This window comes from Phascolarctos cinereus, unplaced genomic scaffold (genome assembly GCF_003287225.1).
Source record: "Phascolarctos cinereus isolate Bilbo 61053 unplaced genomic scaffold, phaCin_HiC Scaffold_4;HRSCAF=312, whole genome shotgun sequence".
Classification (NCBI taxonomy): Eukaryota; Metazoa; Chordata; class Mammalia; order Diprotodontia; family Phascolarctidae; genus Phascolarctos; species Phascolarctos cinereus.
In genome coordinates this window covers 462,117,000-462,134,597 of record NW_027555847.1, presented here as the reverse complement: position 1 = coordinate 462,134,597, position 17,598 = coordinate 462,117,000, and the positions used below count along the sequence as shown (strand labels likewise).

General features: G+C 36.4%; 1 protein-coding gene across 6 annotated transcripts in view; it reads left to right on the top strand.

Annotated features, from left to right (window-relative positions):
• SULF1 (sulfatase 1) overlaps nucleotides 1-17,598 on the top strand; it is a 200,995-nt gene that overhangs the window by 108,930 nt on the left and 74,467 nt on the right. For all 6 annotated transcript variants that reach the window (XM_078153363.1, XM_021002089.2, XM_021002091.2 and 3 more), the window contains one exon: nucleotides 9,143-9,382. In XM_078153363.1, coding sequence (XP_078009489.1) covers nucleotides 9,143-9,382 — 240 coding nt within the window. The remainder of the gene's footprint in view (nucleotides 1-9,142; nucleotides 9,383-17,598) is intronic.

The window sequence follows — 17,598 nt, the reverse complement described above, 5'->3', positions numbered from 1 at the left end:
ACACTACCTGAAAAAGTTACATTTATTTGAAATTACTTTAACAAAAATCTACTCCTCGCTATGGAGGGAGCTGCTTCATAAGATTACGACTTTTTTTCCTACTTTGCCCACTTAATTCCACACATTTCCTTTTTGGAAAAAGGAAAAGGAAATAATGGAAAACAGCTGGCCTTTGACCACAAAGTCGAAGCAACTTGCTCTGTGTTCTCCCACTCTCTGACTTTTTGGCCAGGTATGAAAACAAGAAGCAGGAGAAGTAGAAGGTGTCATCTACACTGGAGAAGTTTTTTTTTTCCATTCCCTGCACTGCTCCCACATTTAGGCCACCAAGATTCCACTGCCACATTGTTATTGTTACTGATACCATCCAATATAATGTCAGTTCCTGAGAGCTTAGACTGTCTCATTTTTATATTTATATCCCCAATACCTAGAATGGTGCATTGGCAAATAGTAGGCATTTAATAATTATTTATTGATTAATTGAACGATGCTTCACAATGATTAAGATCCTGCTGATGTCCATCTCTGTGGTTCTTTTATTCACCAGAGCCATTCTGTTTTCAACTAACGAAATTCCAGTTCCTTGAAGAATAATATGAAAGTTTCTATGAATGTCTCCACTATTTTACAATGAAAATCAATGAAGGATCGTGAGAGTTCCATGTGTGGAGTTTTATTATTTAGTAGGCTATCAGTATGGAGTATTAAAGAATACCTGTAGTTGAGTACTTTCCATCACTAAATCCATCCATCAGTGTGTACTCATCGAGCGCTCGCAATATGCTGTCACGGTGGTAGGTTCTATACAGGGAAAGAGAAGCTTTATGAAGCATAGCTTCTGCCCTCAAGGAACTATATTTTATTTGGAAAGATAAAAAGAACACACAGAAAGTAATCAGAACACAGGATAAGGTAATTTTTAAAAACTTACTACTGTGGTCAAAGGTAGCAACCTTCTCTATGCCTGGATCAAGTCCAGGGAATAGTATTTTTACTTTGAGGGCATAGCTGCCTATCATTTAGGAAAAGCTTCCTCCCAACAATCGTATATTATTTCTTTGGTCTGTTTTTTTTTTTAACTCGTACTGAAATGACCTTGCAAATGTTTAAATCTTTTCCTTGTGTAACACCATCATGCATTAGCACCTAGAATGTTGTGTGCAGATGTGGTCACTATTCTTCTAATAAGATACCACTAAACTAAAAGCCCAAAGGGAACAAAGTAATCAAGATTATGGAGCTTTTTTCACATTACAAAAGATTTAAAAGTGAGTGACTTACCAAGGCCAGGAGGAAGGGAACATGACATAGTGGTTAGAATGTTGTACTTAGAATCAGGAAGACCTGAGTTCAAATAATCACTGCTGACATTTTGCTACATGTGGGATCACGTGCAGATCAGTCAACCTTTCTGATCTTCAGGCAACTCTCTAAGACTTTAAGTTATAGAGGTCTGATAATCTGGATTTCTGGAAGGAAGTACCACAATAACAAAATCACAGGGCCTTCAGGCACCTCTATTTTAAGTGCCTACTATGGGTAAGATATTTTAATAAGTGTTGGAAGTATAAAAATGAAATAGATAAAGTTTCTGTTCCTAATACTTTATGCTTTATACTTTAGTAGAAGAGGTAGGACATTGGCACAAAATGCAAATTAGAACATAAGGAAAACTAGATATTGAGAAGTTAAGAGATTAGTTCATCATATTTCATGAAAGATCCAGGACCAAAATTCTGATATCCTGACTTGTAGTCTAGTTCTAGTATACTTCAAGAAGATAAAAAATATATTTCAAATCTAAATTATTAAAATTATGATATTTATATTAAAATATTAATCAGTTCTAGAATTGCTAAGATGGATCAGAGGATTAAAAATTTAAAACTGGAAAAGACCATACAGTTCAACTCTCTCATTGAATAAATGAGAGGATATGAGTTGCTCAGGTTCACAGGGTTATTGAATAAGTGAAAATTCTAAGATTCAAATCCTCTGGTTTCAAGTCTAGCACTCTCTCCAGTATAGCATTCTGACTCTCAGTTGTCCTCCCTTACTACCAAAGCCAACATAATGGCGACAATCTACCAAACACTCTTAAAAGTATCACTTGTTATTTTCAGAAACAGAATTCTGAGCTGATCAGACCATTGCTCTGACCCTATGTGGCATTTGTTATATCATTATGCTCTCTTCTATGGAACTAGAGTTGACACTGAGAACATGGTACTAAAAGTCTTCTATTTCCATTGGACACCAGACAAAATAGTTCATTTACGGAGATAAGGAACTCTGTGAAGTTAGAGGTGCCATGCTGTCTTTTAAGAGTGACTATTTTTGGCTTTCATGGCCCTGTGTCATTCTGGAAGAAATAATCAGTCTTGGTTCCCTGGATAAATTCCAGATGGATTTACTTTCTAACCCTTCTCCCCTCTAGTCTAAATTGTTATTCTGTTCTGGTTTTAGCAGAAAGTATTATCACTTCCTATGGACTAATGTCCATAGTTTTGGTAAAACAGTATATGCTCAGTGCCCTCATGTTTTTGCACTTTCAAGTTTAAATACTGTTAAGAAGCAATATGAGTAATTTTAAACCAGAAAAATTGTCCTCCTTTTAGGCTTTCATACTTCATTACCCTTTGTCAGTTTACAGTGGATCAGAGTAAGAGGAAAGATATAGATAGATAGATAGATAGATAGATAGATACACATATATACATATATATAACAAAATAATAAAGAAATCATATATAAATAAGAAAGATTAGATGTGAATATATAACATTACATGTTAAACTTAAATGTTACCTCACAAGAAGATAATAAAATTCACAAAGAACTCTGAAAAATAAAAGGAGTTGAATATATGACTTGTCTATCAAAATTCATCATAAAAAATGAGTTACCTAATTACATGTAGAGATTCAAGTTTCTACAGGTAGGTGAACCTCAGCATATCACTGCTGTTTTTGAGTTGCCTCTAGAGAGGATTGGACATGTCTCACATCTACAGAATGTGTCAGTTCATAGTGATGGCGCCAATATATCTTCTAGAATTTCTGACTGTGTATTTTTCTTGACTTGTGATAAAATGACTTGGTAGAATCTAGCAATTAATTTCTTAGAGAAATCATTGTTTCAGAAACTGCTTCTTCAAAACTCATATTCCTGACATGGTTTTTAGGATATATAAGCTGAACTTTCTGAAATGTTTAAAGTTAATATGTCATAGTCAATTCAACATAAAGGCAGTATGCAGTAGTTGAAAGAATACTGTACGTGGTGTCAGGTTACCTGAGTTTCAGTCCTTTCTAAGTCTCAGTTTCTTCACCTGTAAAACAGAATGATGATGATAGCTATAAATTATTTAGTGATGTTAGGATAGTAGAGCCACCACATTTGACTGCAACATCATATACCAAATAAACTTCTAGAGGAAGTAGGAATAACACTAAAAAAAAATAAGAAAAGCATTTGGACCAGATGAAGTTTTCTTAGAACAGGTGCATGATGTATGCAATACCATTTTGAAGACTTTGACATACTGATCTTCAAGGTATCTAAAGAAAGGGAAGATATCAGAGTTGCAGGAAAAGGTGATCAAGGAAACATTAATAATTACCAACTCATATGCCTAATTTCCGTACTATATAAAATTTTAATTTTTATGAGAATAATCTTTATGCTGAGCATCAAGGATATACTTGGTGAGAGTATTAGAATAGGCAGAGTTTCAGAAATGATATTCCACAGTATAATATGTCTTTATTGACTGAAAGGTATAAAGAAGGCAAGATCCCCCTGGTATTTATTTTTTGTTGGTTATTAACAAATGCACTTAATTTGTCAGAACAAAATACCACTTCAAAGACCTTCCTCAACAAGCTGGCTCCCATGTATGTATCATAATTATACTAAATTCCTTGAAAGATATGTCAATAGAGAAAATCTTGTTCAATGACCCTCTGACCATTCATAACAAGTGATGATTTAAAAAGAGAGAGCTGATTACCAAAAGTATTTGTCACTTTTGTGGAGGAAATCCAGTGTAGACCTGAAGAATAATTCCCAATAGTGAGGTTGTCCAAAAGCTCCTGTATCTGTATGACATTTTACTGATTGCGTTGATCCCCAGAAAACTGCAGAGCCTAATAAGAGAGAAGTTCACTCAAGAGATTTGGAACAATTGCTTATTCATACATGGAAGGGTACATCTATTGTCCAGATTGTAATATGCATCTAGATAGAGATTCTATAGATCTTGTCCATACATATCTTGTAAAGACACAGCAAATGGACAATAGTTAGACCAAGAATTGAAGAGTGGGAAGAGAACAGGCCAAATTGCTTTTAGGGAATTACAAAGTTCTTTTTGATGTCCCCACGTTCCTCCCTAAAACAAAGGCCTATCATTTTTTTTTTTACCATTGGTAGTGCAGTAGATATAGTGCTGGGCCTGGAGCCAGGAAGACCTGAATTCAAATATAGACTTACATATTTATTTGCTGTGTGACCCTGTGCAAGTCACTTAATCATTTGCCTGCCTTAGTTTCCTCAAAGATAAAAAGGGAATAATAATGGTACCTATCTCCCATGGCTGTATGAGATATTCATAAAGAGCTGGCCACAGTGCCCAGCCCATCATAGGGACTACATAAATGCTAGCAATTATCATCATCAATCATCATTATCATTATATTCATCCAATGATGTTATATGGCTATGAGTCATACAATCTCTATAGAACCAAAATTGAGGCTCATCCAAAGGGCAATAATTGTACAGTAAGTTTGAGTAAATTGTAACTCACTATAAATAAGTAATTACATAGAAGTGACATAAAGGACATCATAAAAAAATGTGTAATTGAAAGAAATCAACTGGTCACATGGTAAGAGTGAGGGATAGCCAATCAATAGGCCATGGCCTATATTGGTGTCCTTAGTGTGTCAAGAGAACACGATGAAAGACACCAGAACATTTGGGAGGACCCTACATGGAAAACTTCAGGGAGAACATAAACAAAAATCAATCAAACAGGAGGGCTAGTCATGGATGAGTCGCTGCAAGGAATGCTTACATGGATGAGTTCAAAGATGTAGTGGTATGCGAAAGAGTTTTATTGCTTTATTTAAAGCAATATTTATTTATTCGTAATATTTATTTAAATTAATTATTTATTCATCAAATTATTTAATTATTTAAATTTATTTTATTTTCTTAATTATGGTTTTATATAATATAATTATAAACAAATATATTGTTGTTTGTTTATGTATTTAAGATTTATCTAAATCTGCTCAGCAACCCCCCCCCCCCACCATTGTTAAAATGGTACTAGGAAAGAGAACTCTATATATTGCAAGCAAAAGCAACCTTCAGTCTAAAGTGCCACTTTCCCCTCCTCCATTTCCTCAAACAGAGATAGCCTCATTCAGTATCAGAGCAATGAAGATCTCAGGTATCATTCATTGCAACTTCCTCATATTAAGAGGAAACAGAGACCAAAAGTATAGCCGTCTTTCATCTTCAGAAATGGTATTTCTATTTTCCACACGAATGTCAGTATTACCATGGTCATTCCCTTTGAGTTTCAGCTTCTTTTTGTGAAATGCCTCAAAGAGAAGTAAACAGGCTCCGGTGAAGTCTTTAGGTTTTCACCATGAGTAAGGGACATAACTTAAGGAAACAACTCTGCAACTTACATTTCGGCTGAATTCATTTCTCATCTTTTTGGTTCTTGGCTGTGTCTCAAATAGTTGTAGTTGCCAGGATAAGTGACCCTAGAGAAATGAGTATTAACTAGCATTTTTCTGCACATAGGCTCCTTTACTAAAAGAAAACACAATAAATGAAGAGGGTAGAGCTGTCTGGGAATAGAAAGAATAGTAGTGATAGGGAGAGCAGATGTCATTTGGTTTATGCTGTATAGCATAGCGCAGCTAGGTGATGCAGTGGATCGAGTACTAGGCCTGGAGTCAGGAAGGCTCTTCTTCATGAGCTAAATCTGACCTCAGAAATTTATTAGCTGTGTGACCCCAGGCAAGTCATTTACCCTTTTTACCTCCATTTACTCATTTGTAAAATGAGCTGGAGAAGGAAGTGGCAAAACACTCCAGAACCTTTGCCAATAAAACCCCAAGTGGGGACATGAATCAGACACAAATGAAACAACTATACGAGAACAGTGTAGGGGCAGCTAGGTGGCATAGTGGATAAAGCACTGGCCCTGAAGTCAGGAGGACCTGAGTTCAAATCTGGCCTCCAACCAAACAATTGATACTTACTAGCTGTGTGACCCTGGGCAAGTCACTTAATCCCAAATGCCTAAAAACAAAAACAAACAAAAAAAACCCCAAAAACACCAAGAACAGTGTAGCACAGGGTAATGAATAGAGAATGTGCCTCTCATATGTCCTTTCTATGCGACCCTGGGCAAGTGACCTAACCTCTCAGTGCTACAGACAACATTGTAAGATTCTACATTGCAAAACAGTTGCTGGATCTGAATTGGTAGAGGGAGTTTCTTCAGCAGAACAGGTTGAGTGACTTTCCCAAGATCATATAACTCTTAGTGGTGAGACTAGAACCCAGCCCTTCTTGCCTCTGAGACTGGCTTTGTCCATTATGCCATGCTTGCTACCTCTCTCACTGGAGATAAAAAGATGAAAAAATACTAATTTTACCCAATATTTTCAAAGTACTTAAAAGTTGGCAGCACATTTTATATACATTACCTCATTTTAGCTTCATATGAAAACTTGGTATTAGAGGTACTGCAGATGTTATTATCTTAATTTTATGAATAAATAAACTGAAGCTTGGTGAGATTAAGGGACTTTACCATGGTCAGACAACTGACCATGTTCCAAACATGAGCTTCAAATTTATGATTTCCTGATTCCAAGTCTGACATTCTATCCACTACAGTATTTTGCCTTTCCAAAAAAAAAATATTATTATTATTGCCCTCAAGGAGCTTGTAGTCTACTGGGAGACATAACATTATAAAAATATTATTAAGTGTTTTTATAAAGTAGAATGTGGAATGGACAAAGAAGAGATGCAAAATTGTCTATGAAAAACTTGAGCAAGGAGAGTTCAGCTAGAAGCATAAGGAAGGGTTTCATAGAGGAGTGAGCAAATGGGCTGAGAGTTGAGGGAAAGAAGGATTTGAGTAAGTGGATGTGTGAGGGACCTATATCACAGTGGTGAGAAATGTATGAATGTTTGGAATTGGCAGAAGGAATCATGGATCACAGGATACCAAGGTTGAAAGGGATATCAGAAGTCATCTGATCTAATCCATACCTTAACTGCATCTCCTTTTCAACATCCCTAGCAAGTGTTCATTCAGTCCTTGTTTAATGACCTCCAGTGATAGAGAATCCTGTAACCATTAAGACATCGTGTTCACCTCTGGACAATTGTTTGGACATTTTTCTATATATCAAACATAAATCTGAGCCTCTATTTTCTTTTTCTTTTTCTTTTTCTTTTTTTTTGACTAGGCAATGAATTTAAGTTACTTGCCCAGGGTAACACAGTTAATAAGTGTTATATGTCTGAGGTCAGATTTGAACCCAGGTCCTCCTGACTCCAGGGCCAATACTCTATCTACTGCTCCACCTAGTTGCCCCTGAATCTCTATTTTCTACCAGTTGCCTCTAGCTTTACTTTCTGACCTGAGGCCAAGCAAAAAAGCTAAGTTGACATAAAGGAAAGAATCAAGAGACTCAATTCGAATCTCATCTCTGACATTTACTAGATATGTGCCTTTAAGCAATTCACTTTACTTCTGTGAATCTCAGTTTCTACATCCATAAAATGGAGATATTACCTACCTTACAGGGATGTTGTAAGGCTCAAGTGAGAATGTATATTTGAATTTTTTGTAAATATTGAAATCCTATAAATGCAATATAAATGTTATCTATCATTATTATTCCCTTCTAATAAAACAACTGTCATGTTCCATCCATGTCTTCTCTTCTCCTGGCCAAACATCCCCAATTCATTCAACTGATCCTTGTATTTCATAGCCTCCTTAATATGCTGGTGACCTCTGTATTCATGCCAGTTTGCCAATGTCCTTCCCAAAAATGGTGCCCAGAACTAAATCCAATATGTTCCATATAGAGTCTGATGAGAACAGAATACAGTAGATCTTTTTTTTAATTCTTTTTAGGCTAGGCAATGGGGTCACCCAGGGTCACACAGCTAGTGAGTGTTATGTGTCTGAGGCCAGATTTGAACTCAGGTCCTCCTGAATCCAGGGCTGGTGCTCCATCCACTATGCCACCTAGCTGCCCCAGTAGTTCTTAAAATATTAGGAGAGCACACTATGGTTTTCTTAATTCAGCTTGTCTTTTTTGGTTGACACGTTACCTTGTTGACCCACAGTAATCTTGAAGTTCACTAAGAACCCAAGATTTTTTTTTCAAATGAACACCCCCAATACATGCAAATGTACCTTTTTAAAAAAAAAAAATTTTCTCAATTCTCCAATTGGGATGCTCTGCATATTGTGGAATCATTTTCTTTTACCCAGGGACTTTCTTTCACCACATCTGGACTTGTTAAAACCTAAATTGGTAGTTTCCCTGCTATATAACTTGGAGAAAAGCTCCAATTTAATTAAAAAACAGTTTTGTCATTTCCTTCAGGTGATTTTGGTGTGAGGATTCATTTTTTTAATTAAAGAAAACATTTTTATTTTCTCAAAAAGCTAATATGGCCTATGACTTGTAATCCTGAGAACAACAATATTTTGCTTGTGTTTTGGGAGAGGGTCTCTTTACTGCTTGGCTATTCTATTGTTGGAAGTAATCTTCAAAGGACTGCTGGCTTTTGAATCTGCTCCATATCAAAAATTCTAGCTTTAATTATCAGATTAGCCTGCATTTTTCCTTTGTGACTAAGGAGGAGAAAGGCTGAAATGTGCTTATTACTCTGCAAAATACCTCAGATGGCAGGATATGAAATGTTTAATTTTGTGCTAGAAATGAAGGCTGATCAAATTATAGGCTCATTCAAACCAGGGAAAGAATTAATGAATCAGGGGGAAAGAAGCATTAACCCACAAATGGGTTTTTAGATGTCTGTGCTCACCAACCCTGGATTCTTTTGTGTCTTTCAGGATCCTTGCAAGTGATGAATAAAACAAGAAAAATCATGGAGCGTGGGGGAGCCACTTTTATTAATGCCTTTGTTACCACCCCTATGTGCTGCCCCTCTCGGTCCTCTATGCTCACAGGGAAGTATGTCCACAACCACAATGTGTACACGAACAATGAGAACTGTTCCTCGCCTTCCTGGCAGGCAATGCATGAACCACGCACATTTGCTGTGTATCTCAACAACACCGGATACAGAACAGGTAAGTGACAGTGGCCTTTGGGACTCAGTGTGTATTGGAAATTATTTAATTTTTCTTTAGCTATTTTCTGTTTTCCTGATCCCTTCAGCTGTTAGCTCTCTCTGCCTTGTGAAATGACATTATTTTGTCTGTAGCTTATATTTACTCACATGTGTATGTGTTGTATCTCCCTATCCTCAGAATGTAAGCTTCTTAAGGGGTGGGACCATTTAAGTTTGTCTTTATATTCTTATAACCTAGTATGGTGTCTGGTACATTTGGGTCATAAAATAAACATTGTTGAATTGAATAGAATGGAATCATCTAAAGACGATTATAATATAATCCTCTCCCTTCTTATAGCACCCTCCCCCTTAATCATAGATGAATGTAAAAGCATATCCTAGGAAGGTATCTTTTGTGGATCTTTCCCCATGGGATCCTGGACCATGGGATCTGTCAGCACTTAATATGTTATATTTATAGGCAATGATGTTGATTATGATGATGCTAGAGTTGTCATTGACAGTTATAATTAGATATATATTCACAATGGAAATGAATCCCAAGAACATTAATAAAGTGATTATTTCCATAATAGGAGAGAGGGAAGGTTACACCTAGGGTCTTATCCTAAGTGTGTTTGCTCATATTAGTGATTTTAAATTTATGGCACCTTTTATCCAAGGACTTAAATGCAATTTGCAAATCCATCAAACATCCCTGAGGAATTAGTAGATGGCAAGCTTTCTTTTCACGTTTTATAGCTGAAGGGGAAACTTTCAAAAATGGTGACCTACTCAATGGCAGAGTCAAAAGCAGATCTTTAACAACCTAGCCCTGCCTCTAGGCACCAAGTTTTATATCTCTTGATGGAAAGCATACAGTGAGATCAGTACCTTTTAACTGTGTAACAAGTTTATTATATGGCCTTTGGTAGCATAGACATAGCCCACAGGTAAAGGCCTGATGATTCTGATACCCTCCCATGCAATCCAGAATCATTGTCTATGGTTTGAGTCCCCATCCTCCTATCGCTATGATAGGCATCTGAAACCAGAGATATTTTTGAAACAGCTTTTGCCAAGACACGGCACATGCCAACAGAGTAGATGAGGTTTAAATGTTGGCATCCACTAGGGAAAATCTGTACCTCAACTTACACGAAATTTCCAGGATGAGAAGGGTCAAGAAGATGAACAGAAAGGGACCTGAGTTGGGGAGATGGCATACTTAATAGAGTAGTTGTGGTGAGTTGAGAACATTCCGATTATAGTAGTAGAGCAGGGGAAATTCAGAAGTGAGGAAAATATTTGCAGCCAGTGATGATATGTGCATTCATGTTTCACATGCCAACTGGTCCTTTTGAAAAGTTACTTTATGCCAGCCTTCTTCTTCAGCTGCATGACCATAATCACTCCTCTACCCATTCAGACATGCAGAGACAGATAATGTCTTTGACTTATGTAGACCCTCCCCATCCATATCTCACTAACACTTCATTGAAAAATTTGGGCCTGCTACTTGGGCCTTTTGACTTGAAGATTAAATAAGATAGGATTCCTTCTTTGAGAAGCTTTGAGAATTCATTTAGGGCAAATTGTAAGGCTGCCTCCCTATGCCTAGAATACATGCCCTTTATTTCCACCTATTGATATCTTTCAAAGCTTAGCCCCAGGTATTATCTTAGCAAGTTTTCTTTGTAAAATTTATTTTTTTGAAGTTGCATATTAAACTTATAGTTTGTTAAGTCAACAAGCTTTTATTAAGCACCTACTACATTCCAGGCACTATGCTAAGTGCTGAGGTTACAAAGAAAGGCAAAAACAGTCCCTGTTCTCAAGAACATCAAAACCTAATTGAGGAGAAAACATGCAAGCAACTGTCTATGAACTATATACAGCATATATTAGAGATAATCCTCAAGGAAAGACATTGAAATTAAAAGGACAGGGAAGGATTTTTTTGCAGAAGCTAGGACTTTAACTGAGACTTGAAGACACCCAGGGAAGCCAGGAGGTGAAGATGAGGAGGGAAAGAGCTTTGAAAGATATGTGTGTGTGTGTGTGTGTGTGTGTGTGTGTGTGTGTGTGTACACATTCCTAATTTCTCTCAACTGAAAATGAGCTCTTCCTCAAATTTTGCTGGAGCACTTTGTCAATCTCTCACCTTTGCTGCAATCAACTAATCAATCAATAGTATTCTTTAAGTTCCTTCTATGTGCTCAGGCACTGTGCCAAGCAATGGAAATATGAAGACAAAAGTGAAACTGCCCCTGCCCTCAAGGAGCTTACATTCTAATAGGGGAGATTACATATATACATACACACTCATATACCTATATAATTATACATAGAATATTTACAAAATCAGTATGATTGGTTTGGAGAGGAAGGCACTAATAGCTGTAGGGAATGTGGAAAGGTATCCTATAGATGCAGCTTGGTCAGTTGTACAGAATATTGGACATGTACTAAGGAAGACTTGAGTTGGAATCTTGCTTCAGACAGTTGGGTATTCCTGGGTAAGTCATTTGACCTCTCTTAGCCCCAGTTGCATTATCTGTAAAATGAGGATAATGATAGCATCTATCTCACAGAGGTAGTGTGAGGAACAAATGTGGTAAGATATATAAAGTACTTAGTAAACCTTAAAGGGCCACATGAATGTTATTATTAGAAGATATACTTGATGTAAGTTTTGAAGGAACTTCTCTAAAAGAATCAGAGAGATCATTCCAGGCATGAGGGACAGCCAGCACAAAGGCAAAGAAAGACACAGGAAATGGAGAATCTTGGGAGAGGATCAACAAGCAAGTTAGGACGTATAAATTGTAGAGAGTCGAGAGAGGAGTAATGTGTACAGGTATCAGAAAAGTAGGAATAAGCCAGATTGTTAAGAGCTTTTAATAACATACAGTGGGATTTATCCCTGATCTTAGGGATGATAGGAGACTCCTAATACATTCTACCCTGTATTATACTTCCTTGTGCACATATATATCCCCAGGTAGATTGCAACCCCCTTGAGGTTAGATTGTGCTATTTTTCATCTTTATAATTCTGTTATCTTGAACATAATAGGTGCCACTTGAAAAGTAAATGTTTAGCCAATGAACAAGGGAATGAATCAAACTGTAGTTTGACTGGATTTTGTCAAATGACCATTAGAAGAATCTAGTGCTCTTACCCAAACCCACAGATTTGGGTTCAGACAGGCCTGTCCTTGGGTAGACCTGAGAGAGCCTACTCTGCCTGATAGCACCTTCTGGAGATTCATACCTTTGGTCCCACTCTAAGGTACTCTGTTTAGATGAGGTAAGCAATAAAGGTCTCCAGAGTGATCGTGATACTATGCCAGATAACAAAAAAGTGGGATCTTTCTTCCAAAATGAAAAATATCTTTTAAGGAGAATAATTTTCCACATAGTTGAAAAAGGCAGCAATAAAGAAATAAAGGTATAATATGCAGTTGGGGGCAAGTACATTAATGAATAAAAGTGGAATTAACATTTAAAGACTCTGAAATGATAGTAATTTAGGTCCACTTTGTCAAAGTCCATCTTTACTGAAAAAAGACAATTAGGAAATAATGAATGATCTGACAAAATAATATTTATCCATCAGAAACCCATTTGAAAATACACCAATCAGCAGATCTGAGACCTGAGCATCTTAGGAAATTAAAAGATTTAGTGACCATGTATTGAATCAGTAATTGTTATTTATTCCTGAGAAACCTGAATTTAGAAAAAGTCATTGTTGAGCAGATTTATTTTTTAAAAAATGAATGTGTTATTTGGCAAACTGGAGTTAAAATTAAGTATATTGCCCAAATTAATAGAGAAGTATAATACATTCAAATATACATCTAGCAGAGGGCGTAACAAAACATTAAAATTGTATAAGAACAAAGACCAAGAAGCAAATTATTAAATAGACTCATTTGGGAACTATCCAGAGGAATTACAGAAAATTAATTGAATTAGTACAATGTCCTGTCTGCCACTGTATAAGATGATTTATTGAGCCAAGATTTGTGGTTGGTTTAGTAATACCATGAATGTTTAGAAATTGTTCTTGGATAACAAAACTTTGAAAATGCTTTAATTTTTCAATAGAAGGAAATATTAATGTGTCTAACTTTATGAGAGAAGAGTTTGGGGTACTTTTTAACAAGAGAATTCTATATTTTTTCTACAGATATATTCTATATAGAATATATGTATATATATATATATATATATATATATATATATATATATATATATATATATATAAAAATATAAATTCTATAGTAAGTGAAGTCAAGATACCTGGGTTCCTATCCTGGCCCTGCTACCAGCGGGGATAAGTACAATTAAAGATCTAAGGCACCTTAGAACCAATCTATTCCAAACCCATCATTTAACATGTGAAGAACCAGAGATTCCTTGAGGTCAAGCGACTTAACTAGAGTCTCACAGCTGATTCATAAACTGTTCTAGCACAATAATAATATAATCATCTCTCCACTGCATCTCTACTACCCCACGTATCATCTTGCAATCTTTTTTGAAGGGAACCATGTAATAGCATACCAGAAGAAACAATGATATGGAAGGGTGAAAAAATAACATACTAATGAAATTTTCAGATAATAAATTAGGGTGAACTTCTAATACCAAGTAAAGTAGACCATTTCTAAAACATACCTAGAAATCTTGGTAGTATAGATAGGAAAATGAAATTCATCTTAAGGGAAATTTACACTCCCAATGCATCTGTAGAAAAATAACTAGAAACACAGATAATCAATTTCAGTGACCAGTCAAGGAAAAGGTAATGTTAAAAAGTACCAAGTAGTTATTGCAAATTAGCCCACTGTTTCCTACTTCAAGAAAGCCAACGTGATTTTAGGCTGACAATATAGTGGTGCAGTGTAATAATATATAGAGGTAAAAGTCTCTCTCCATAGATGTTTGGTGAGACCATATCCAGAATATACAGTTCATTATTTTAAAATACTTCATTAGTAGAAATATGTAGAAAAACTGGAAGTTCAGAGGCAAAGTTCAAGGATCACCAAGGGACCTAAGGAATAATTTGTATGTGATGAGCTAAAAAGACTAGGTTTTTGTAATTAAGGTATTGAAGTAGAGTTGGTTTAAAAGCCTATGACATTTAAATGGGGGGGAAAATAGGAAGGAGAGGAATTATTTTACATTGCTACATCAAGAATACAGCGAAGAGTAATGGGATGGAATTAACCAAAGGAAAATGTCAGCCAAATGTAAAAGAATCTCCTTGCATTAAGATCTGTTAGATGGTTAAATCATCATTTCAAGAGAATGAACTGTCTTCCCTGGGAGACATGTTTCTGTGAATTGGCATAAAGCAGAATAGAAGGCACCTCAGAGAATTGTCCTGAAGTCCCTTTTAGTGTGGCTGGCACTGTAGCTTAGATGATATAACAGGATAGGTCTTTGATAGCTGCTTCTGCACATGGCCTGAAATTTCTGCCTGTGTCTCAAAGTTAAACTGCATTTGGTATGAAATGTAAAAATATCTTTTGCTCCTTGTGCTCCTTGTGAAATAAAGTGCATGTGTTTCGGGGTTGGGCAGGAAGATGGGGAGAGCTGCTCTGTTCTTTATATAAAAGGTCACCTTCAGCAATTGGGAATTAAGTACTGAACAATATCTGATTCAAGAGCCTGTCTTATTATGAGGATACAATCATATGCATCCAGCATTTTATTTATCCTTTTTTCATCACCCTCATTTGACACCATTTATCTTAAAATCACAGTCAAGATTTGATGCCAGCAATCTGGCATCTGGATTATGGTAAATTAGATTAATCAGTCAGAACATCAAAAAAGTGTAATTTCTTCAGTATGAGAACTTCTTGCATCTTACAGATCCCAGATCACATCCTGTCTATAAATTTTATTTGTAGCAAGTGTCTATTAACCCGAATACTTAATTAACCAGACCACCAAGATCCATCAAGACTATCAAATTCAATCAACAATTTAACAAATATTTATCAAGTGAATTAATGGATTAATTTGAAAAAATATTTATTAAGCTTACACTCTGCACTAGGCATTGTGTTACAGTGGGAGGGAAATGAGATTACCGTTCTATTCAGGGAATACAGTGTGTTAAGTAAATACAAAGTATATACAAACTTACACAAAGTAATTTCCTAAGGAAGACAACGTTAACGACTTAACTGGGGAGATCAGGGAAAGCCTTGCAAACTTGGGATTCTGTAAGGTGGAGGTGACTGCCAAATTAATATTCCACTTCTCAGACATGGGTGTTTTCCATGCAGAGGACCCTAGCAAAAGCTGGGAGCTGTCCACAGCTGAAACTTATTTAGAGCAAGGCTGGCAGCTGGCACAATGCACCAAGTCTAAAAAGAACATCAGTGTGCTTGCTTTTTTGAGTGAAATCAAATTGTATCTTTGAACACCTTCATCCTTTTGGTCCCTCTGCAGCAGTTTACCCCCTCCTTCACTCAGACACACTGCTGCTCTCCCTGGGTTTTCAAGACACTCCTTTCATCTGGTTCACCTACTACCTGAGTAGCTACTTCTTTATTGGATCATCAACATGCCTGCTTTCTATTTGTGGTTTACTTCAGGGCTCTGTCTTGGGCCCACATCTTCTACACCTATTCTCTTTCTCTTAGGTATCTCTTATGCACTCATTGACTTTACTGTTGTCTCCATGAAGACCACTGCCATATCTATTTATTGAGCCCTGATCACTTTCCTGAATTTCAGTCCCACATCACCAAATCTCAACATGTTCACAGAAGAACCCAACTTTCCCTCAAAGCAATTCCATCTTTTCAGCTCATTTAATTCTGTCAAGGGGACTACCATCCTTCCAGTCACCTGCCTTCAAAACTCAGGAGTCTGTCTGGCCTCTTACCTCTGATTCATCCATCATATCCAATCAGTCACCAAGTCTTGTGAATTTTACCTCCATAATATCTCACGTCTATCCCTTTCTACTCACACAGTCACCACTGAAATTCATGGCCTCATAATCTCTCATCTGACCAGTTGCAGTAACTCCATAGTCAGTCTCCTCATTCCAGTGTCTCTCCTCTCTAAACCAGCCTCCACACAATTGCCAAGTTGATATTCCAAAAATGCAAGTCTAACCCCCAACTCTTCTCAAGAAGCCCCAGTGTCTGCCTATTGCTTCCAGGGTAAAATACCAACACTTGTGTGTGACTTTGAAAGCCCTTCACAATCTGGTTCCAGTCTCTCCCAGCTTATTATATATTACTACCCTTTATGCACTATGTATTCCAGACAAACAGGCCTATTTGCTATTCCTATACAGAGTTTTCTTTTCTGTCTCTGTGCTCAGACTGTCCTCCATATCTGGTATATACTCTCACTAGAATCTGTAGCTTCCTTCAAAACTTAAACCAAATTTCACTTCCTATAAGAAGCTTATCCAATTTTTAATGCCCTTTCCCAACACCAAATATTTTGTGTTAATTTTCTGGGCGTGTGTTGTTTTCTTCCCACATTAAAATGTAAGCTTTTTGAGTACAGGGACTATTTAATTTTTGTATGTGTGTTACCTATATTTATTATGATATACTACATATATGATACATTATTGTATATTATATGTTACATATATTATTACATATTTTATTATTAGTATTAGTATTATGTATTATACCTATTACAGTGTCTGGTATGTAGTAGGTGCTAAATAAATGCTTGTAGAATAAATGACCTCTTTGTATAAGCACAAACCTTTTTAGAGACTGAATTTCTTCAAAATTTGTCTGACCTTGGTAATTGTTTTCTTGCTTGCCCCATAAATCCTATTGATGTCAAATTGACATCTCATTTTTCTGAAACCCAGATCCCACCCCTTCTACCTCTGACCCCTGGTTGCTTGGTATCTCATGATAGCTGTGTGGATAAAAGACTGTATCCACTGAAGGACCTATGTCTTCTGACATTAAAGGGTTATGATTATGAACTGTCCCACTCAAACCAGGCTAGATGACTAGTACCACATCCTTGGTGTATTGAATGCTTTCTTGATATTTTCTTAATAAAACTATGATTTCCAATCTAACATTTACTGATAAGAATACTCCCTCTACCAATGGAGGCCCGCACCTCAAGCACATAAAGAGTTGCATAGAACATTAAGGAAAGAAGGGAGGAAAAAGGAAATAAGCATTTATAAAATGCCTACTATGCTAAGCAC